The sequence below is a fragment of the Carassius carassius genome, chromosome 45, assembly GCF_963082965.1.
Source record: "Carassius carassius chromosome 45, fCarCar2.1, whole genome shotgun sequence".
Classification (NCBI taxonomy): domain Eukaryota; kingdom Metazoa; phylum Chordata; class Actinopteri; order Cypriniformes; family Cyprinidae; genus Carassius; species Carassius carassius.
The window spans coordinates 3,750,132-3,775,435 of NC_081799.1; the positions used below are offsets into that span (position 1 = coordinate 3,750,132).

Here is a 25,304-nt window from a genome sequence, read left to right on the forward strand (position 1 = left end):
AACGCCGTTACATGTAACTAGTTACTCCCCAACACTGATCATACCATATTATAAGACAACAGTCAGCAAAGCTTTAAACAAGATTAGTAAAATCAATCAGATAATCTTCAAAAGCTAAAGTTTACACACCATCTGGGCATTTGAAGCAGAAATGTGGTGTGTGTGCAATAAAAAAAAAAAATCTTAAAAACAATTCTTCAAATTCATCAAACCGTAGGCCGTTTGTGAGTGTGTATTTTTGCGGAATAAACAGTTTACTGTGTGGAAATGATGAAAAATTTATTTACAGAAACACAAGCAGCGAAAACTGCACAAATGCACACGGAGACGAACTGACAAAAGCATTACTTACGAGTCTTCTCCTCCGTGGGCTGGGGACTGTCCTGTAAACACAGATAGGAGGAATTACAGACGAGCGTCTTAACATGATCTTCCCTTCGGGAGCAGCTGTTTTCACAAACCCTAATTTGCCGTTTCAGTTCAAGGGAGCTGCAGTGTTATTAAGCCAAGATGGCTTTACAGAGAAGCAGGAGGCACGGCGCAAGCAAGCTCCTAAACCTGTCACAAGCAGCATAATGTATTTCACATCGGACACGCTCCTTGTGGAGAATTTACCGTATGCACATAAAAGCTATTTTTTTCCTCCAGAAGGAAACAGTGGGAAGTTGTTTCTTAAGTAGAGTCCTAATGCAGGAACACTGAGATTTATGCCATTGCTTTCCAATAAATATACAGGGATGCCAGGGTGAGATTTGGCGCATATGGTTGTAAAACACTGCTGTCCGTAAATCAACGGACTCCCAAAATAAGCCGAAATAGGTGAACAGGAAAGAAAACACTAGAGCTATGACAGAACGAGAACGCATTGATTGTATTCCCCGATGCGAGGAGTTTATATTGGGATGCCACACAGGTATATTTAATTAAGCTGGGTTTCATGTGACGCCAATCATTTCCAAAAATAACTATGCATTAAATGCACAAACTTGGCCAACACATCTCTGGCCTGACAGAAATGAATGGAAATTTGTGCCGTCTTCCCATGGAGTGCAACAGCAGGGTACTGGAAGTAAAAATCCCATTCGTTTTACCCATATGGAAATTGATTTTTAATGACAGTGTATAAAGCTTTCAAGAGAGACCTATAAAGTTCAAGACTTTGAATATAACTATGACGTTGAAGATGATTATAATTTTTCTGAACAATTCCTGAAGAACTACACTTCCCTTCATTCTGAAGAGAGCTCAACCAATCAGTAAGACCATATATTGTACAATTTAGAAAACATGTTTTATATTTCAGTATTTTATCAACTGTAATTCATTCCTGTGATGCTCAGCTGTATTTGCAGCATTACTTCAATCTTCAGTGTCACATGATCTTTAGAAATCACTCTAATATGATGATTTGATGCTCAAGAAACACTTTCTTTTGTCAGTGTTGGCTGATTAAGTTTTGTGTAAACCGTGATGCATTTTTCTATATTTTGTGAGGAATAAAAAGTTCAAAAGAACAGCATTAATTTGAAATAATCTTTTGTAATATTATAAATGCCTTTGATCAATTTAATCTGTCTTTGCTAAAAAAAACAAATAGTGTAGTGTCTATACAATAGAAGTATACTACATTTGTAAATATTTACATATTTTGCAAAGCTGTTTTTTTGTTGCAAAGAATGCATGTCATTCACTCATTTCATTTGATCACATCCAGTCATTACTCTTTAAATAATATGTTAAATATACAATAAGTCACGCCAATTTTCTCTATATCAAACCAATAACTATGACCTCTGCCTCAATAATCTCCTAATTCTCTGGATATTAATAGTTAGTAAGCTAGTTTCTAGGTTTAGCTATTGTTAGGATTATGTATGCTCATGCAGAATATCTGCTTTATAAGCACTAATAAACAGACAATATGTTAATAATGGGCATGATAATATGCAACTAGTTTATAGTGATAATTAGAACACTTATACTAAAGTGTTACCATATAAACGTCTTGACCATCTTCTTTCCAATGTTAATATAATATTTTGCTTTAAATGTAATGTTGGTCTGGAGTTTAAAAGTCTTCGAGAAAAGAGTTAAAGTGAGATTAAAAAGCAATCATTTACCTCCAGTCCCCAGTCGCACGTAGAGCACCCCAGTAGCCGAGATGACTTTGAAGGAGTTTGAGGCCTCACACTGGTAGTATCCCGTGTCGGTGGTGTCCAGGTCTTGAATGCGGAGCTTGGATCCAGCCTCTGTCTTGCGGATGGAGATTCGGCCCTGCTCCTGCACCACCGGGGCGTCGTTCTTCAGCCAGCGGATGCTGGGCCGCGGGCGGCCCGCCACTTTGCAGTGTAAAGTGACCGTCTGGCCCTGCACTATAGTCATATTGTTTGGTGGCTCCACAAACTCCAGGAAATCACCTGAGGGTAAAGGGCAAGGAAGGCTGTTAGAGGGGTCAAAGGTGAGGACCCTGAGCATCAGTGCAGGCTGGAGAAGAAATCAGCCCCTCATCCTCGCCGAGATGACTGATGGATACTACCTTGAGACACTGAAACCATTTAAAGGTTTGACTAATGTATGGGGTTTTAAACACATCGGGACTCCAAAAAAAACACTGTGAACGGAAACAAATTAGACATCAGTTTTACATCATACATTCACAAACTAAAGTGGTTTTAGAATTGATTAAAACAAGGGCTGAACAATTGAGAAAATTTAATTATTATGAAAATGCGTTTATCAAATTGAAAAGCTGCTATGAATAAAATAAAACATACATTTGCAATGCATTTTTGGCTCTTGGAGTTTTTGGCTCTCGGTCTGCAGTAAACCTGCTCTGCCTTTATAAATGAGTCACTGAATTATTCACTCAACCAATCTGTCCACTGAATCAAGTCTAGGAGGATCACTTAAGGTGTCAGATGTGGAATCTGAAATGAGGAAACTACAGCAAATGTGATTTTTACATTCTAGTATGAACAGATGGAAAAATTATAAAGAAACTGATCACGGCAATCAGCCATTGTGTTAGAAACACCCTTAGTTTAATACGAAGGTAATATATACCAATATGTATTTATTGGGATGGATGGATGGAGCAAAACTCTGCATTAACAGTATTAAAAGGGTCCACTGTTTCTAATATGCAAGTTACTCAATTTCAACTCCTATTTATTGAACTGTTGCGTAAAACCAAGCATACAATTATTGTTCTGTCTCCTTGTTACTCCTTAAAAAACCCTCGTTGTTAATTTGACTTTTTCAATCTGGTAACAGAAACTGGGGCACTTTTGAACCTAGTTGGCAGTTCACACAAGTTGCAAGACACACAAGAGGATCTTCATCTTTTTTCTTTACATACTTGCTTCTATGAAGTATTCTAAAACACTGGCTCGTGTGATATTGCTTAATTAACATCAAAATTCAATGCATGAGCCATGTCTGAAGCTGCTTCAGAACGTTTGGTTCCAGCAAGAATTCTCAATTTGTTGTAGCTTAAGGTTTTGTCTCTTTTTTTTAGATGGGACAAGATAAACACGAGCTGACTGGTCAAGGTCAAACTGCCACAGCATTGACCCCAGCGTTTGACGGCAGAATTACTCAACTCTTGGAAAGCACATCTGGATGAAGTAACTCAAGCTTCAGATCAAAACAAACATCTTCCGTCGAGTGGTCCCATCCTGACAACTGCAGATGAAAGAAACATCTCAGGAGGGGATTTGTTTGTTTTGGCAAACCTATGATTTGAAGACCTCTGCAATGTAGGACACAAACCAAGAAAAAAAAAGAAAACGAAAGAGCAGAGCTTCCCAAACTCCAGAGCCATAATGTCCCTTCAATTAACTCTATGTTCAATCAAATGTACACAACTTGACTGTGTTAATAAAACACTTGAACTTTCTTTCAAAGTAGGGCTTTCACAATATCAGATTTTCAATAAACTATTATTGTGGGTCAAAGAATTGTTTTTACAAATAAGTAAATAACAAATACACATTCATACATTTTCATTTAAACAGATTTTAGTTCTAATTACTAATTACAGATTTAATTTGGAATATATTTATGGCGACTGCATTGCCAATGTGTCCATAGAGGATTGTTCTTTTAGTTTTAAAACAGTGTCTGGAGCCAGTGTGTTGACTCTGAGTCCTCCGCTCATCGCAGAGACATGAGAGATGACGCGATGCTGTGGAGGTGAGAAATGCAACATGACTGCATGATGGGAAAACAGAGAAAGTCACAGCAAGAGTGCAAAGAGAAGCTGGCTAAGCTCAGCCTGAGAAGTGTGAGCTCATAGCGTGTAGAGAGCCAGACAGAGCTCAAATAAACACAGCCATACAGACCTCAGCCTTATCGAGCAGACATGAAATCCCCTGTGCTCTCCAACCTGATGTGAGATCATATCTCCGCACCCACAGCCATCATAAGGGTGGTATGTAGCCTTAAATGGGTTGACACGCAGTTGCCAAGTTGTCCAACCTACGCTTGAATGATTACAAGAGCTGAGTCCAAGTGCATGCAGGGCAGAAAGACACCCCTGTGCACATTTAATCCTCACAGTTTATTGTTTTCTGTTGTGCTGGTGACTATTTCACACAACTAAATACAAACTAGATGTAGATTACAAGATCATTCTCCTCCTGTCTGCAGAAACAATCCCAAAAACCCTAAATGCTGGTTGATTACATCAGTTTCAAACTAGTGTGCAATGTGTTGTTTAGCTACAAGTAGCTTTTTGCCAAAGACTATCATGTGTGTGAATCCCACTCGACACATGCAGTTTCATCTTTGGCTGTGTCTGCGCTATTTCTCTCCTGAAGAGAATGACGATAAAGGGCCAGTTTTACTAATGGCTTGTGCCAGTGCAAACCATCTTTTGGCATTAAACTAGTACTGACAGGTTTTACTAAAGACGCACAGTGACCGATTAGGACTGAAAAGGCGTGGACCAAGTTATATTTGCGCCTGACTTTATTGAATATGCATTTGTAGGAGTTTCTCTTTTGGATTCAAAAGTGAGAGTAGAGAAGGAGAGTTTTTAAATGAATCATGCAACGCGTTTTACTAACACTTGCACTCGTTAAATAACTGGCATTTACACTATTATTTAATTCCCCTAAAAAAGCAATTTGCTGCAATTTGTTGCTAGGATAAGGCACAGCAGAGATGAGAGAGTGCATGGTAGACGGGAGAGTCGTTTATTTGGAATGCAAGAAGAACATGAACATATTGTTTGCCAAGCCATGTTATTTTTTAACTTGCTTCAGGAAATAAAAGACAACTTGGAAGCCTCAACTAGGAGTCACGCAATCCCAGCTCTATCAAAACTTCTTGCAACTTCTAGCATTTTTTGGCCTCCGGTTCTTTTTCATGTACTGTGGTTTCTTTATTCTTGATTTGTTACTGCTCTAATTTGCACTGCGCGTGTCATATTCTGTTGACCGATATGTAAATGAGATGTTGCATCCATGTTCTTTAATCAATGAGATTTCTTTACAAAGGTAGATCAAGGAATTATATTTACTTATTCAATAAATCAATGTTTTTGCAAATGTTAATGTACTTGTTATTCATTGTGTCAAGAGTCTTATTCGCAAGAATGACAAAGTGACGAAAATCGCTCTGTAGAGCAGTTTGTCCGTTTAGGGCTACTGTAGAAACATGATGGTGACTTCCATGTAAGGGGACCCGCGATGTATGTAGATAGAAATCGCTCAATCTAAAGTAATAAAAACATAACGGTTCATTAAGAAAGGTGTTTGTACACCTCTGAAATAGTTGAAGTAGACCATAGTTATGTATATTATATTGCATTTCTGTAAATAGATCGTTGTAAATTTTACACATTGCACCTTTAAGGCACTACGGAATCAGTTTTATTTTCCCCCAAATTCTATGTTTTATTATTTGATACAATTTTATCATTATGAATGGTGTCTAATGAAATTAAATAAACTTCACCAATCTCACCAATCTTTTAAAATGTAATTAAATTGAAATATAACAATTTCCAACAACACACACACACACACACACACACACACACACATATCTTATATATATATATATATATAGAATAAGCGTATAGAATAAGCATGGTTAGAAAATTTGGGCTGCATGCATGTCTAACACTCATTTACATTTACTTCGTTACATTTACTTGAGTAATTTTTTGGGGTAACTAATACTATTCGGAGTATATTTAAAGATGGGTACTTCATACTCTTACTTGAGTAAATTTTTTGGGGAAAATCTGTACTTTTACTTCGTTACTGTGGGCGACGCTCCTCTCGTTACTTTATCTTAATGCAATAAATGTTATAAATGCTTCAGTTTATTCCAAACGCGCCGTTTACTTTTCTCTGGACAATGAGCGATGCCCATTCGCGAATGATTCATTCTTTTGAGTCAATTCTTTTCAAAGGCTTGATCAAACCAATTGGCAAACGAGTGAATTGGTTCGTGAATCAATTTGAATGAGTCGTTCAGTTTCCTGCCGCACGCGCTGAGCGTCTGAAGTGGTTCACTCGGAGTTGTAACGTTTAAGAACAGAAAGAGCGTTGAAAACGTGGCTGGAACTGCACTGAATTGAAATCTGCAAAGGCTATTATTTGCTAGCGATGGAGATCCTTATTAGATGAACACCGCGTGTGCTGTCTACTGTTTAACAGGTAATAACTTGGGCTACATTCGATTACAGTACACGATACCACTGTGACATTAGTTTGTTGTACGTGTTTGGCTTATAACAGAGGGGAGTCAAGTTGAATGCAGCTTCCAAAAGACAAAAAATTGCAGATTAAGATTTTATTAATTTTAATACAATCACACCTGTGCAAGTACGTTCAGCGAGTCATATTATCAGCTGCTAAATTCAGATCTGTGATTGCTTGCTGGCGCTGAGCCAGAGATAGATGTGTTTTTACAGCACTGCGCATTATAACAAATCACACATGATTCCTTTGAGCTTATTAAAGCATTGGCCAATCAGAGGCGTTCAGATGAGTCATCGCTAAAGGTGCTTCCTTCACTCGCTCCTGACTGAATGCCTCTTTCTGGCGAATTCTCTCGTCAGAAACAACAAAGTGCAGATGTGTGTACGAATCTTTAATTAAGATATTGATTTCACAGTGTTAACAGTTTCAGTGATTTTAATGGGAGTTTCTGAGAGTGATTGAACTCTAGACTGTCAGTGAAAATGATCTTTAATAATGTAAATGTTATTTGCTCTCTTTCTGAACAATGAAAGATTAGTAGCAATATTTATATCACATTAACTTTCAATGTTAAATTCACATTTAATATAAAGTCAGTCGTATTAAAAATATGTTATGGCATGACACCTATATCTGTTACTTAAGTAAACAGACTGGGTTTTATAATAAATTACATAAATTGGAGTAAAGGCTGATGAAATATATACATTTATACACACACACATTCATTACATACATTTTATCTATATATCTAAATAAAAATAGGCTCAGTATATGTGACCCAAAGTAACTAGTAACTGACTACTTGAGTAGATTTTTTATCCGATACTCTTTTACTCTTACTCAAGTAACTATTCAAGACTAGTACTTTTACTTTTACTTGAGTAAATATTTCTAGAAGTACTTTTACTTTTACTTGAGGACAGTTTTTGGGTACTTTACCCACCTCTGCTCACACTTTATATGTATACCATTGAGTTTGCGTAAAACTAAAGTATACTCTTGGGTTTAAGGCAACTGAAACGCATTGTTCAGTTAGGAGCAACGTGAAACAACAATAATCCCTATCAGCAGATAATTCAACTGTCAAAAAAAGACCACAGGAAAAGACCGAAAAACAACGACCATCAAACCAAGGCAGCATTGACAACTTCTGCATCACATCACAGAAGATTTGCAAAGAAACCGAGGCATGAAAGGCCCAATTGTGTCACAAAGCCACACTGTGAATGACTGAGAAAGTGAAGCTGTGAAAACACAAGTCCATATACCCTCACTATGTAAAGGCAAGCTGTTACAGGCCCTCTGCTATCTGTAAACATGAGCGAGGGTGTTGTGATCATGCTCAGTTGACGCTCTGACGCTACAGGAACATCTTGAACATCAGTGAACCACAGCACCGACACTGAGAACCAATATGTGCGGCTAGATTTACAGTCAGGTAAAGTCAGCATGCTAGAACAGGCAGAATGGGAAATTAATATCACACTAATCCATTATTACTCATGCATAGATGACAGTGCATCTGAAAGAGTATAAAGCTGCACCCACTCCAACATGCCAAGCTGTACTCATCACTTTACTTTACTAAAGCACAACATACTTCAGAAGCACAGAGTTAACTACTGTCTTCTCCTGTATTCTTCTCATTAACTACTGAAAGAAAAAAAGAGCAAGCTGAGGTAAATCAATGTGCCAAATTAGATAAAGATTAGTCCTATGATTCAGAATTCAAAAGAATATTGCGGAAAAAAAGACAGATCAAAAAAACAAAAACGAAGAAGACTCATGAACACAGTTGGAATGGACCATCATGCAGCCACTTATGCAAGAAAAAAAATAAAAAAAAAACCCTCTCAGAGAGATCTCTGAAGCCCAGGATTGGCGAGTGCAGCTGGCAGACGAGGTTAAGTGGGTTTGACTACTTGTGGGCGGCCATGATTGGAACGATAAACAACACGAGCACTGCTGACAAGCCATATAACCAACCTCTGGCCTTCAAACGCAACACTTAATGCTAATATAACTTTACAAGTAGATTACATGATAGGTGGATAAAAATAATGATTTTACAATGCTTTACAATCACCATTTTAACAATAACAATTATTTAATCCCAAGATCGAACTTTTAGTTTGTAGCAGATCTTGCAAAGTTATTTCTGATCAAACATACCACAAACATATTTAATTGTTCAAACACATCATTAAAACATTCAAGGAATATGCACCTCTGAAGCCAGAAACTTTTATGAACCCTTGAGAAAAGTACATTTTAACGCATTCTTTAAAAAAAACGTTACTACAGAAATAATATACATTTAGTACAAACTTAATATAAAAAAAAATTTAATAAATTGCACAATGACTTAAAATGCACTTTGAAGTAAATAAATTTTTTGAAGTCTTAAATGTCTACAAAAAATACTTAAATGTTAGAAAACAGTCATGAAAGTGTACTTTTCAAGTACTTTCAAGTGGCCTTTCTGCATTAATATCCGCAAGTACTTTTTTAATATAAACGTTTAAGATTTGAAATATACTACAAACTTTTTTTATTTTTACTAAAAGATCCAAAGTAAATAGTTGATGTATTAATTTGCTGATCAACATTGCACATTTTTTTATGTTTTGTTGTTTTTGAGAAAATTCTCAGCTTGCAAATTTCGCCAATTTTAAATCACCCAACTCCAATAAAATAAATGTTTTGATGCTCTTTAATATGACTATAGGTTTCTGTGGGTGAAGCCAATTAGCCTTAAGCCATAAAACAGAAACCAAAATTCTATTAAAATGTCTTGATGCAGAAAACAGTTATTGACTGTCACAACCGGTTTTGAATATGGAGACATTATTTTCTGAATGATGCTTTATCATGCACCTGGTTAGACAAAAGAATTCACTTCCAACTAGCTCTTCTACATTTCGCTTGCTAACATGTTTGACAGCCTCTGTGAGCTTTTCTCTTGCTTCTAGTTCATACTGGTAATGCATGGTTTAGAAACACTGCCTTTCATACGTTCATTCACTCTCCTGAAAACTATTACGGCTTCCTCTCGTCCCCAGACCCCTTAGTCCCGTGGCCAACACAAATAACCTCTGCAGCGCTCGTACTCGGAGCAGCTATTAAACAGGCCTGCCAGAGCAAAGTGGTGGCTTTTCCTCAAACTCTTGATTTATGCACACGGAAAGCAGAAACGCAGATGCACTCCTGACAGACATAGCAGGCCGCATTTCATGATCCAAACCTTATCATGGACACCTATCATGCAGTTTTTCAGATTTTTGGTTACACTTTATTTTAAGGTCCAATTCTCGCTATTAACAAACCATTAACTATAACTTTTGCCTCAAACTCCTAATTCTCTGCTTCTCAATAGCAAGTTAGGTGGTTGTTAAATTTAGGTATGGTCTAATATTATGAGATCTAAAATATGGTCATCAGGGGTTCCGGGGCTTGGGGGGAGGACACGTACGCAGGGTTATTTGGCAAACATAAAAAGAAAATGATTTTCCTTGAAACTAGCTAGTAACGTATCTGCCATGGCCATTAGCCCTTGACAGGCTCAGACTACAGAAAATGGAGGGATATTTGAAACTGCAATAACAAAAAAAGGTTACTCACTACAATAGGTTTAAAAAAAATCGAATATTTACGATGCTTTTTATATTCAGTTTTGCTGATTATCTTTGTCCTTGACAGGGTGCAAGATGATCTACAATCTAAAAAGTGACATTTCTGAAATTGTTTTGTTCAAAGAAATAATGGTAAATTAACTACTTGGAAATGAATATAATATAGGAAATATACAAATAGAGTTTACTACAGAAAACTACAGTTCAGTTCAAACAACAACAAAAACATTAAAATGGTTCGAGAGCTGGTAACTTAAACAGGGATCGTACAGATACTGCGAAATAAAATTCCAGGACTTTCAAGGACTTGCACTACTTTTTTTGGTTTTCAAGGACTAAAATCAGATCTTACTATCAATATTGTTATTATCTTTCAAATTCTAATAAACTAATAAAACAAAATGTCACAAATAGGGCAGGGCGATATGGAGCAAAAAATATATCTCGATATACCATATATATCTCAATATCTTTACAGGAAAAATAACCCCCCAAAAACTACTGCACAAACAAATATGCCAAATATTAAATGTTTAGGGCCCTATGAAAATGTTTTATTTTTTTCTTCACCATAGGTTTTATTGTTACCTAATTCTGTGTTTAAGCAAGTTTAATTATTTAAATGCATAAAAACAACTTAATTTGTTACATTTTTTTCTTAAAATAGCCTTATGCGAAATGTTTTTTCCACTCTGAAATTCTGTGTATTCACATTTTTCTGGTTATCAAATGAAGGCATAAAACATTAATTTAATTTATCTTTTAATTATTAAAATTTAAGCAAACTTTATTTTGCTTAACCCATTTAACCCATTTATTTACTATTAAAAATAATACATGGAAGAAATGTTGTGTGATTATTCCTTAAATTATGTTCGTTTCATTTTAATAGTAGTTGTAGTAGGCTTTCTACATTCTGCTGAACAATAGGCTAGTAATAGATTTCTGGCAAATACTTTTATTTTGACGGGTTTACCTTTACAGTTCTGTGTATGTGATACTACAGTCTATGATGTGATATATGACACTAGTTTTACTCAAATCAAACGGTCAAATGCTCATGGAGTGACTCTCAGTTCTGGAGATGTTGTTCATGTGTTCACATCGTCATTTAGTGAGATGACAGAAGCTGAAATCACCGGAGCGTCACGCGCGCTTCAGTGTGTGTAATAAAACAAAGACGCGCTTCTGCTCTATTCATTAACACAGACACACAGAACATGCAGGATTCATATTCAGGATTCCGGCTTAATATTTGTAGATATTAGTCCATATCGCAATTTGATGTGAGTGCAATTACCTACTTTTGAGAATTCATTTAAAATTTTACAAATTCCATGACATTCCACATTAATCTGTAAATTCCGTTTTTATGACTGGATTCCGCGATTCCCTCCGCGTTTTCTGCATCGAGGAAATCATAGGGCCCTAGAGTAGACATCTGCCTGCTATTCGCCCGATGCCTTAAAACCGATGTATCTCCATATAAATGGAGCCAGTTGTCTTTTTTTTATACTAGTTCTGCAGTCTCCGGGCTGGTTGCGGACGCCGCCATGTTTATGAGACAACACACGAGGGGAGTGGGAACAAAATCAAGGAGGCGGGGGCGAGCACAGCACAGAGAAGACAAACAAGAAAAGTGGCGGAATCAGAATTAAATATAAACAATATATCGATATACACGATATGTCAAAATCCATATTGTGTTCAAAAAAATATCTCGATATATTTTAAATATCGAGATATCGCCCACTCCTAGGCACAAATAAAGTGTAGCACATGCTAAGAATGCAGTGACTGTGGCAACTTTAACATTTGAAAGGATACTATGGCAAAGTAATCGCTTTCCTTATTCAAACGTATTATTTTTTTTCATGAATATATGATTGACTTGAAGAAAGAAAGCTTTGCAATATGCTCACAAGGTTAGAAAAAAATCCAGATACTTGGTTCACTAGAACGAGACAATGCTTTAAGAGATTTTCAAATGACAAAATATTTGTCTTTTAATGTTTTAACAAATCTAGTGCTTAACTAATGATTATTTTGCTAATCAAGTTATCTGATTTTGATAAGTGAGTAATCTGGCATTTTTGACAGACCTTAGTGGAAAAACAGTATTTAATATGACCATATTTATATATAAAGTAACGATTAAGCAATAATAGTTGGCCTCAAATAAAGTATCAAAACGAAGTACATGGTTTTATTGAACAACACTGTTATATACAGTACTACAGTTCAGTATGCTAGTAATATGCATGCTAATTAATAGTGAGAATTGGTCCTTAAAATAAAGGGTTACCACTTGGGCTGTCAAATTTGCTGAAAAACTAAATTTGAGCTTTGTACTAAACTATTATCTATATCTGAATTTAAAAGGTATAATTTCTTTTAGGGGGAAAAATGTTACAAAAGTTTTCTTGCGTCACAAGAGGGCGCATCGAGCAAAATATTACTAATGCATGTTTATACAAAGCAATAAAATAACATGCCTATCTTTAAAAGAAAAGTGCATAATGTTTAAAATTGTGTTTCTAAACCATATATAGTTAACCCTTGTGCATCAATTAAAACAAGTTACACATAGGTCCAAAGGGGGAATAATTGTAAAACCCAGCAAACCCATCGTTTCATCACAATTTCACCATAAAGTTAGGTACATCAACCATAACTCCTTCAAAAACAGCTAGAAGCCTTGGAGTTATGATAGATAACATTAGAAATACAATAGCGAATGTAGATTCTACAGCGTCTAACACTTCAGTTTCATCCATTGCACCCAAAGATAAACTGCAGTGCTTTACAACTATAGGACAGGAAGAGCTAAATAAACATATCACTGTATCTAAACCAACAACATGTTTATTAGATCCTGTACCAACTAAATTACTGAAAGAGTTGTTACCTGTAGCCACATCTCCTTCGCCAAGCAAACAATAATGCATCTTATAATTTGTGACTGCAGTTGTATCTGAATGAAGGACCATCACCTTCAACTCAACCTTGCCAAGACAGAACTGCTTGTGATTCCAGCAAACCCATCGTTTCATCACAATTTCACCATCCAGTTAGGCACATCAACCATAACTCCTTCAAAAACAGCCAGAAACCATGGAGTTATGATTGATGATCAGCTGACTTTCTCAGACCACATTGCTAAAACTGTCCGGTCCTGGAGATTTGCTTTATTCAACATCAAGAAGATCAAGCTCTTTATTTCAGAACATGCTGCACAACTCCTTGTTCAAGCTCTTGTTCTGTCCAGGCTGGACTATTGCAATGCTCTCTTGGCAGGTCTTCCAGCCAATTCTATCAAACCTTTACAATTAATCCAGAACGCAGCAGCAAGATTAATTTTTAATGAGCCAAAAAGAATACCCGTCACACCTCTGTTCATTAGTTTGCACTGGCTTCCAATACCTGCTCACATAAAATTCAAGGCACTATAAGGTTTGTCTACAAAACTACCACTGGCTCTGCACCCATTTACCTAAATTTGTTACTTCAGACTTATGTGCCTCTAGAAGCTTGTGTTCTGCAAGTGAACGTCGCTTGATTGTGCCATCCCACAGAAGCACAAAGTCACTTTTACGGACTTTTAAATTAGATGTTCCCTCCTGGTGGAATGACCTCTTCAACTCAATCCAAGCAGCCATCTTCAAGAATCTGCTAAAACAATTCTCTTCCATCTTTATTTGACCCTCTAACTTTAACACTCACTATTCTAATTCTATTCTTTAAAAAAAATCTAACTACCTTTCTAATCTTTTTGTATTCTATTTTCTTTTCATTTATTATGCAATTGTATGTGTGTGTGTGTGTGTGTGTGTGTGTGTGTGTGTGTGTGTGTGTGTGTAAAGACCTCTAACACTAGCTTGCTCTATTCTTTTTTTATTCTATCTGTTTTCTTTATATTATATTATTTAAAAGCCCATGCTTCGTGTACGGTGTTAACCTAACTGAGACTTGTTATAGCACTTATATATCATTGCTCTTCTTGTTGTTTTTGATTGCTTCCACTGTCCTCATTTGTAAGTCGCTTTGGATAAAAGTGTCTGCTAAATGAATAACTGTAAATGTAATGTAAATGTCAGTGTCAAAAAACGATCATAAAATTTTGAAGATAGGAAGTTAAGTTTGGTCTCATTTTAAAGAAGAGATTATTGTTGAAGTAAAAAAAAAAGAGTTATAAATAGTTATTTAAGTTTATGAAAATGATTTATAAACAATATATATATATTATTATTATTATTAATAAACATGTTTGTACACTAAACCTGCTAGAAAATCAAAGCTATAAATCTAAAGTTGTGTTCAAAAATTTGAGGTTGATATCTTAAAAAAAAAAAATCTTAGCTATCAGTAACATTTTATTTTGGCGCAGAACCAAATATTCCTCACTAGATGCTGGTGGCTGGTGGTGCACACAGTGGTTGGATTTGTGATTTGCTGTAGAGTTTTTCTCTCTCAAATATTACAAGCACACACACAATTTTGAAGGCTTGCCAACAGAATGAAAGCCTATTAACAAAAAGTGCATCATTTTACAGTTAAATGGCACTGTGATTAAAAATTGCAGATTAAAAAAATTTAACTGACAAAAATATCCCAAAAGTTGCGAAAGGGTTAATTACGTTGCTCAAACAATTAGAAATAAAAATCATCATGTATGTATGTATGTATAGTTTAATGTTAACGACTGAAAACAAAAGAGCACTTTTTTCATTTAAAAACATGATGCAGTGGGACGCAGAAAGAACACTCAATCGAATAACAAGTACTGGCTCTTTTGAATCTGATTACATAATCCAGATTACATCTAATCAGTTCTGGCCTAAAATTAAACTGCAGGATATAAGGTGTTGGGATGATGTTTGCTGGACAGGGTTTAATCAGTCCTCGTGTTCCTGTACCTTCAGCTGTGGGCAGTCCTCCGCTCTGGGCCTCAGCTACAGCCTCGATCTCTCCAGACTCAGACAGGTTCACGTCAGCCCCTGCAGAACACACAGGAGACCGTTAGTACACCACCAGTCAAGACCTGTGCTCCAATTACCAAGGACTGTGCTCTTATCAAATTATTATAATGGAATATCTTAACCTTAGCAATGGTAAAAGGAACTTATAAAACTGTTAACTTTGAATTCTAGAGAATACACAACAAATATACAGCAGCTGTAAACCCATATGAAAATCCAAAGACCGGTTAAACAGGTCTGTAACACTTTATTTTAATGATCAATTCTCACTGCTTATTAGCATGAATATTACTAGCATATTAGCCCATTTACTCACCCTCATGTCATTCCAAACCTGTCTGAGTTGTTTTATCTTACTATGGAAGTCAATGGCAACCACCAACTGTTTGATTACCAGCAATCTTCAAAATATCTTCTTTTATATTCAACATAAGAAAGCAACTCATACAGGTTTGGAACGACATGAGTAAATGATGACAGAATTTTCATTTTTGGGTGAACTATGCCTTTAATGCTTCATTCTGCATTTATTCTAGATCTCTTGATCCACGCCACACCTTAACTAAACAACCACACGAGGGTTGCAAAAGGGGGGAACATTTCCAATAAGTTTCTGGAAACTTTCCAAAAATCCTGGAATATAAAAAAAAAAATCCTGGGAAAATTTCAAAATTTTTGGAATTTTCCCAAAATTTACTGGAAATTGTCTACCTTCTTGCAACCCTAAACCTTACTAACTATTAATAAGTATCAAATTATGAGTTTATTTAAGTAAAAGTCCTAGTTTATAATGAAAATGTGTTTCCTATTCTTAAGTGTTACCAACAGGTCATTTATAGAAATACACAAACATGCAATTCATAAAGTGACTTGAATATAGATATTCTACCGTGAACAGAGATTATTAATTCAATATTCTTGTAAGGCATAGGCCTATAAAATCAAATGTTTTATGGGGAATCAGTATTATACAACTCAAAAAAATTATATTTACATAATAATAATAATAATAAATACAAATAAAATGGCTGAAAACTGTAATTTTTCACATGAAACTAAAATGAGATGCATGTGCATTATTAAAGCTAGATTTTTTTTTTTAATTCTTTTTCTTGGATCGTATTATTTTGCACCAACAGCAAAATAATAAAGAAAATATCAGACTATGACTAAGAACTCTCTTCACTGGAAAATGACCATTAATTGTGATGCAAGAAAAAAAAACCGGCTTCAGGTGGCTTGAACCCTGAGTGTTTGATCTGAAAATCTGTTCCAAAAAGAGCATCTCTTTACCATAAAACACATTACTGCTGACAGAGGGGTTTTTGAGATGCTCCATAAATACCCTAAACTGAGTTGAACACACAGAAAACACAAGTGGAGTGTTCATATAATCATCAGATGGTAACTGGGCCGGTGTTTAACAAGCTCACTGTATGCGGTTAAAGGCAAATTACATCCTTGTTTAACAGTGTGGAGTGATTTCCTTCTGAGACTGAAAACAGCGTGAGAACCATTACATATGGGGCATAAATTATGCTTGCTTAATATGTTGTTGCAATTATTTCTACGTTTCATCTGTTCCAATAAATTAAATCGTTTTTAGGCAAATTATCCTCAAATAGAAGTAAGCTGGGAATGTGCGTGTCGCAAACCACATTTGACGTGCTATAAACAGCTGGTCTAGGTCTTCACATAATTACTGAGCTGTATTCAAGTAATAATCCATAACGCGCTGCCAGCTGAAGCATTCGTGATCATCATCCACACAGTCCTAACAGACACACTACTTGGCTCGTTTTCCCCCATATGTACTGAAATACGGTAATGGTAACGATCCTGCCCTGAAGTTTTGTTTTTAATAAAACGATTACAGTACTACCACAACTTTACATTTGAAAGATTAAATGTATATACAAATCATTATTGTGTAACACAAATCAGATTGGCTCGCCAGAGACAAGCCAACTGTTTACGCAAAACAGACATCATTCATCTGTGCTAAAACAAAGAACTGCAAAGATTAGGAGGATCTTGATGAAGTTGGTGATTCCGCTAATCAAACATTGGTTCTGTAGGTTTATTTAATGCAGCCTGCTGAATGATTATCTGCCATAACACACACAGATGGTGTCTTTCAGAGCCGGCGAGGCTATGGCAGAACCCACATACACTAGAGTTACAGACACATTTCTCTTTTAATTCGCATATGAAATATCTCAAACATTCCAGTGCATGAAACTAATGCACAATCCAAAGACATGAGTCACACAGAAAAGCAGAGGATGCTTTTGAATGCACATATTTTACATGAATCCATTTGTGGATTATTAATGGCATCCTAATGGAATCAGCGAAGCAGATTTGGAAAGTTGCAAAAAGAACACAATTCCTGCTCTACAGATGTGAACTACAAAATGTTTAAATGTCAATTGTTTTTTAATGTATTGATAGATTTCCAAATGTTAAACCAGATGGTCACTCCATGTCTCTACATAAATGAGAAACTTTACACTATCAAACAGGTTCGTTATTGGATTCTGTGGTTCTTTAACATCCAAGGAATCTTTCCATTGCACAATAGGTGCTTTATAGTGAAAAAAAGGTTCTTCGGATTATTAAAATTTGGTTATTTAAATAAACGGTTTACTGCAAGTTTTTCAGACGATAAATGCAGTGCATGCTTATAAACGAAAAGAATGTTATGGACTCTAATATAGTTAATGTTCTTGCCGTTAATGAGTCTTAAGTCCTTAAGTCATTAAGTCAATATAAATAAAGCAGATTTGTGTAGCAAATGTAAAAACTGAGTCAGATTATGTGGAAAGCTAACGACCATCTGCCAGTTCTGTAGCACCATAATTACGGTTGTGTTTAATTTGAACAAAAGAAACAAAACAAAAACGAATTAAAAACACATGTAGTTTAGCACCTCTGAGCTATGAACAGGTGTTTCCGCTCTCAAATCATGTGCGAAAGGAAAAGCCAAAGGCAAAACAAAGTGAATAAGTAGGCTGACTTTGGCAATGATTTGTGGACGCAAACCTGAGATGAAAAAGCGTATGTTGTTTGTCTGGAAAACAAGGAAATTTACATGCACACTGATTGTTCACAAACTTTCTAAAACTGGTTTTGAGCTCGCTTTAATTACAATTAAACTACAACAATCATGCTACTAAAAACATAAGAGCGATTTACATTTTTTTGTTAAACTAGCTACTTTCTCCAATCTCGGCTTCATCATTATTTAATTATAAAATAAATGTAACCATAATCCATTACAGTTACTAAAAGAAAAAGTGTGTAATTAAATGACTTACTCATGAAAATGTTAACGATTACAAGGTGGGATAAATCTGAATATTTTCACACACATACAGATTTGATTGATTTCTTTCCCAGATTGCATTGACCTCTCTAAAATATATGAGGCACACCAATGTTTCAGGAGTTCACAGAACAGGACACACGCTCATTAAATGTCCCTTTTATTTCCTATTAGGATTTATGTGCTTTATAGTTTAAGATGAACTTTTTTTTTCAAAGCATTGTTAGATTCCAGTGTTGTCTGTCATAGCTATGCAAAGATTTGATTTCAAAAACAGCATCATAGCTGTTAAACGGTTTCTTGTTATGATTCTAAATCAGTATTTAACCTCGGATTGCTAAAGTCTGATTTTGTGATGGCTGTGTTTTAAAATTTAATTATAATAATCTTAAAGTGACAAAGGATTTAGAAAGTCTGACATTAATCAGAGTGCTACTGTAAGCCCTGCATGCTTTAACTATTTGAAATTTTTTTACAGTTGAACACATTCATTGGAAATTTAGAAAAGTAATGAAAAAGTAATCGGTTACAGTATTTCAATAAAGTACCGAAATAGTTACACTACTTTTCATACCATGGTCACTTGGTATCTCTAACCTTCCTAACACTGCCTGTATTAAAGACTGGATTCCTTCTTTCACAGGAGTTCAGCACTCAGACTCATGTTTGCAAAGGCATTTTTTTCTTCTGTAATTTCTTGTAACATCTATGGTCACGCATCTTATCAGTTCCCAAGTCAGCTCTACTTAGGATTGAACCTTCAACCCTGGTGTTATCGGCCCTCAGCAGTAATCAGCAGGCTGCAGCCACCACGCTGGAGGGAGGCCAACAAAAGAGCCAGTGTGGAGACCTGGGAAAAGACGCTGATCTAATTATGTTGGCTCAGGGTGCCTGCGAGCACTCAAGCCTCTGAATCACCACCTTTCACAGCGGATTCTCCTTTTTCAACGAGTTACTCGCCTGGCAACTGTCTGCAAGCAGGCCACTCGGAGCGCTCATAAAGAGGTGATGGCTGCAGTCCGCCGAACCCCCCGTGGGAGAGTCCGGCTCCAGGATGGGGGCAGCACACCCTCGGCCAGACGGAGAATGTAGAAGCTTGTTAACACTCCATCTCGTCCTCTGGAGAACCGTTTAGTCCGGAACTGGTTGCCAGATTCATAAAATAAAGGAGCGGGATAAAGGGGAGAAAGTTTGGAAGAGCTGAACTGGTTGGGAAAAACAACACCACTAATTTAGGTAATTGTAGCTTCCCATGAATTAAATTGAGAAGAACACTGCATTCTCTTCCACGGATGAGATGTTTTGTTTAGGCCCTGACCAGAGCTGGATAGATGACGGATTACAAAATTACAGGACGAAAATTGTAGTTAGTAACATATTCCAATACACATTAGGCTACACATTTCAGGTAATATAAACAGACTATTTTTTGATTACTAACTCATTCATCACATTGATTTAAATAGGATAATACCGTACTGATATAAAAATACAAGGATGAAGAAAATATTTATTTGCTATTACTAACATAATGCATTGAAGAATTTAGTGTGGCCTCTCAATTTTCTGTGCAATTATAGCCATCTGACTAGTGACTGGTCTCTGTGTGAATGTCCACAAACTGAAAGACTTTCTGAAGGTATACAAGTGCTAGGTTGTTTTAGAAAGGAAAATCTGAAAAGGTGAGAAATAAATCAAATTATGATTTATTTATAGCTAATGTGTGAATAAAGTTTAGTCTTGCAATCAATAAAAAAATGTAACTGTAGTCTAATTAGAATACATTTTAAAATACTCATAATTGAATAACAAGTACTGACTCGTTTGAATCCGGTTACGTAGGCTACCCTTTTTTAAAAAGAAAATTATTAAAGATGAAAAAGAAATCAAATTATACATAATTTATAGCTATTGTGTGAATAAAATGTAATCATGCAATCGATAAAAAATTAACTGTAGTCTAAGTAGCTACATTACATTTTAAAATACTCATAATTGAATAACAAGTACTGACTCGTTTGAATCCGGTTATGTAGGCTAGTTTATTTTAAAAATAATATTATAAAAGATGAAAAAGAAATCAAATTATATATAATTTATAGTTATTGTGTGAATCATGTAATCAATAAAAAAAGTAACTGTAGTCTAATTACCATACATTTTAAAATACTCATAATTGAATAACAAGTATTTGCTTTTTGGAGTCTGATTACATAATCCAGATTACATGTGATCTGTTATGAGCAGCTCTGGCCCTGACCATATATGAGCAACGGTGTTAGCTTTGAAAGGGGGATCAGTACTTTTTGTATTTCAGGTCTGACGGGGCACATTCCTGGCATTACTTGCTCATTCGTTCATTTGCTCAATTGTCAGTTCTGGCCTGCAATCATAGATCTGCAAAAAGACACCAAGACGATGAACTTCCAGACCTGGTTCACTAGCACATCTGCAGCTGTACTTAGCATGAGCATGGAAAAACAGCTCGTGGTGGTTCCTGACAGGAACAGGCCACATAAGCAATGAGCTGGTGAAGGGAGTGTTACAGAACTCCTGAACAGTTTGTTTCCTTTATGATAATGTCAGAGAATGGAAAACCCCACAACACGTTTCCTTAGATCCGGTTCAGAACAGCTGGTTGATATGGTTAGTGAGGTCAGCAGTGGCTCATTAGTTTGAAATGTACTTTTTCCAACAGCATTAAAGAACCTATGAGATGTGGATCAAAGCCGGCATTGTTCTAAACTGGCATCTAATACGGTACAGTCACCAATGCGGTCAATTCGTTAAAGCTCATCATCCAATGGCATCATCCAATCTCACGATATCATGTGACAACATCAAATCAAGTGCTACAAATCCTGACCAAATCAAATGCATCCATCCATCCATTAATTCACTTGTCCTGTATTTGGACGCAGTATCTGTATACACCATTAGAGTAGGGCTGTCAATAACGATTATATTGGTAATCCAGTAATCAGTCGATTATTCTGCCGATTAATTCGAGTAATCACATAATTATATTTTTTTCGTGGCAAAAAAAAAAAAAAAAAAAAGCTTTTAAAATTACTCAAAATACATAATAGTAATGAGGCAATAATAACTGGTTCAGATAAAGTATAAAAAGCAAGTAATAGACTATAATGTATTATAAACAATAGAGCTAACGTACATTATGCATCATAACAAATGAGTGTAGAGGGCGCTAGTAGCCTGGCGATTGTTTTTACACTTTACTGCAGTCTGATCCTTGTTTAATATTGACTCAATTTCTCTTTAGTATTTGGCCATTTGTTTATGACAGAAATGCTACAGCCACTTAATTCCTTGAATATGTCAAAACTTATTAACTCCCAGCGAGATTTTGGGCTTTTATTTTGAAATTGTGATGAACAGTAAGCATATTGAGAAAGATATTGAAGTATTCTATGTTTACATAGGTTTATAAATGATTTACCTTGATGAAATGGAGCATGCTGCGTTCCCAGATGAATGTTAATAAACCCATACTTACAACAATTTGAGAGATGAAGATGATAATAGTTTGTGTGGAGCAGCATTTACTGTGATGACGCTCGGACATACGTGTATGCGTATGTAACCTACATGCATGTAAATACACTAATCAACATTTAAAGTTGATCAAAACCTTTCAAAATTGTCCTTAAACCGAAATGCGTTCTTGTCTTGGGACAACTGATTAACTTTTTTTGTTCCACTTCAAAATGTTGACTACTGTAATTAAAGCACATATTAAACTTGCATTGCATATATTTATTTAATTGAATCATGGCATTTGTGATTTCACAATAGCATTATGCTTTAATGTGGTTTTTAAATTTGTTTAATATATCATGCAACCTTGGAAATGGGTCTAATAATGCATTTAATGGATTCTCGTCCGTGGAATACACCACTTCCGGTATTTTGCCTGTTACACGACACGGGAAAAATGCGAATCGAGGATTTTTTTTAATCGAGTACACAAATGAGAATGCCTAGAAGAGAACATCCAACTGTTTAAATTGATCTGTTCTTCAGTAGCCATCAAATCAAACTAGAAATTTCCTAAACAAATTCAGGTAGTTTCACAAAAACACAAAAGGTGTTCACAAGGGCTTCTCACATAGAAAATCAAATCAAATCTGTTTTTAAATGCAAGAATCTGAGGACCACCCTCGCAGTATACTCAATGTTGGCTTAGCCATTGGGAACAGACTTCAAAAGAGACGGTAAGAGCAAACATTTGTTTGTAGTTCAAATCCTCCAAGGCCTGCAGCATTCAAAGAATCTGAGAAGACCCTGCCAGATGTACAAAACCGAAATCTGACATAGATGTAATGCTGCTCTGACAAAGGCAATTCTGATCTTTAAATCAGTTAAACAGGAGGATAACAATTTAATAAGGTGCAAAAATATGTGATTTTAGGAGACGTTTCCATTCATCCACCTACCTAATTCAAAGAATAGCCAGTGTGATGCATGTGAAATGTCATGAATCTGGCCTGGACTAGCGCTGAGACGGGATATAGAGAAGGGAAGTGCAGAACATGAAACAAGTCTTTCACACTACAAACTCAGTCAGGAGAGATGTGATTCCATCAGACCAGTGTATTTTTCAGGGCAAAAGTGTAATTACATGGCAGTGTACGAGCTTTGCTCAGATCTTCCACACAAATGATGGGATAATAACAGCTCTCTCCACAGACATAAACTCCCTCTGGGCACTGTGTTTATCTGCAGGAATGCTGGTAGTCATAACAAGACTAAATATATAAAGTGTAATAGGTCATCACTTAAAATGAGGAGCATAGTGTAAAAGTGATCACGTAATGCAGACCACAGCACTGCCCAATGCATTCAACTCTATAGAATAACACTGCAGTCACAGCGTTAATAAAGTGGCTGCCAAAGTTCAAACAACTTCACTCAATCAAAAAAATTGGATACATTTTGATTTCTTACAGACAACCGAATTTGATTTCATGCCATAAACACAATACAATAAGCAAAAAACAAACAAAAACAAAACAACAAAAACATCTAAAATTGTTGGTTGGCAGAAAAATTAACTTGTGACTTGGAGTAATAAAAAAGAAAAGAAAATTAAATTAAAGGATAAGTTCACTTCAAGAATAAAAATTTCCTAATAATTGACTCACCATCATGACGCAAAGAAATTAAGTTTTTTGAGGAAAACATACCAATTTTTAAAAGGAAGTGTATAAATTTAATGATTGTTTTTCAGAAAATGACGATCGTTTCACTAGATAACAGAGGTGTGGACTCGAATCATGTGACTTGGACTCGAGTCAGACTCGAGTCATGAATTTGATGACTTCAGACTCGACTTAAATGTACAAAGACTTGCAACTCGACTTGGACTTTAACATCAATGACTCGTGACTTCACTTGGACTTGCGCCTTTTGACTCGAGAAGACTTGCTAACTTCCCATGAAAACCTGGGGGGAAAAAAAAATGTTCACACGGCCGCGCGGCTCTCAGTGTATCTGCATCTGTGAAATAAATGTGCACCACCTGTATGCATGCAGAGAGCACGCGCGCTGCCTGCACGACATCCAATCACTGTAGTCCCACATTGGTTTGATTCGACAGCATCTAAACAGGCACATTGCAAGACAACCACTGAAGTGCAACAAGCAACAACGCGCCAGTTGGCAAAATGATACCAAAGATAGTTTCGTTTGGCTATAAAAATTACAAGGTCGTTGACAAAAAACGATTTGCCATTTGCAAATCATGCGGGATGAAGATTACAGACGGAGCTGCCACAACGTCCAACTTTGTTCGACACCTGAAGTTGCACAAAGAAAGGTTAAGTTTTGAACGAATGCTAAGCACCTTATCGGTTGTACCGTACTGTATCAACGAGACAGTAAACGCACGTCTCCCTTGCTGGTTCATGCTAACAAAAATAGGGATTTTTGAACCCGGGTTATATGAGGTACATGAGTGTAGCACACTCAGATGGAAAACCTCGCCAACATCATGTCAATGTCCGTTTTAAAAGTACCATTTCTACCTTGCTGCTAGACGGGTATATCTCAGTCTCTCCAACACACACGAGACAAAAACAGGCCATTGTTCTAGTGCAATATACTGTTGAAATACAAGGAATTTTTGTGAAAATTTAAATTTTCCGTTTTTTTACTGTATTTGATTAATGTCATTGTATAAAAAGAGGTTTAAATAAATACAAATCTTACAGACAAACATGATTTGTATAAATTTTATTTCTGTGGTAAGAGGACTTGAAATGACTCTAAAATGGTAGGACTCTAAAACTAAAATGGTAGGACTTTGGACTCGACTTGAGACTTGTTGGCTTTGACTTTTGACTAGACTCGGGACTTGCCTCATCTTTAACTCGACTTGACTTGGGACTCGAGGGCAAAGACTTGAGACTTACTTGTGACTTGCATAACAATGACTTTGTCCCACCTCTGCTAGGTAAGACCCTTATTCCTCGGCTGGGATCGTTGGAGTCATTTGAAGCAGCACTGTAACTGCATTCTGGACCTTGAAATCATTGGTCACCATAGAAGTCCATTGTATGGAGAAAAATTCAGAAATGTTTCCTCAAAAAACTTGATTTCTTTGCGACTAAAGAAAGACATGAAC

At 36.1% G+C, this 25,304-nt stretch overlaps 1 protein-coding gene across 1 annotated transcript in view; it reads right to left on the reverse strand.

Annotated features, from left to right (window-relative positions):
- Nucleotides 1-322: 322 nt before the first annotated feature.
- Nucleotides 323-25,304, reverse strand: part of LOC132127224 (tyrosine-protein kinase transmembrane receptor ROR2-like) — a 61,699-nt gene continuing 36,717 nt past the window's right edge. Inside the window, exons 2-4 of the mRNA XM_059538997.1 lie at nucleotides 15,268-15,348; nucleotides 2,121-2,417; nucleotides 323-383 (exon numbers count right to left, since the gene is read on the reverse strand). Of these exons, the coding sequence (XP_059394980.1) occupies nucleotides 349-383; nucleotides 2,121-2,417; nucleotides 15,268-15,348 (413 nt within the window). The 3' untranslated portion in view covers nucleotides 323-348. The remainder of the gene's footprint in view (nucleotides 384-2,120; nucleotides 2,418-15,267; nucleotides 15,349-25,304) is intronic.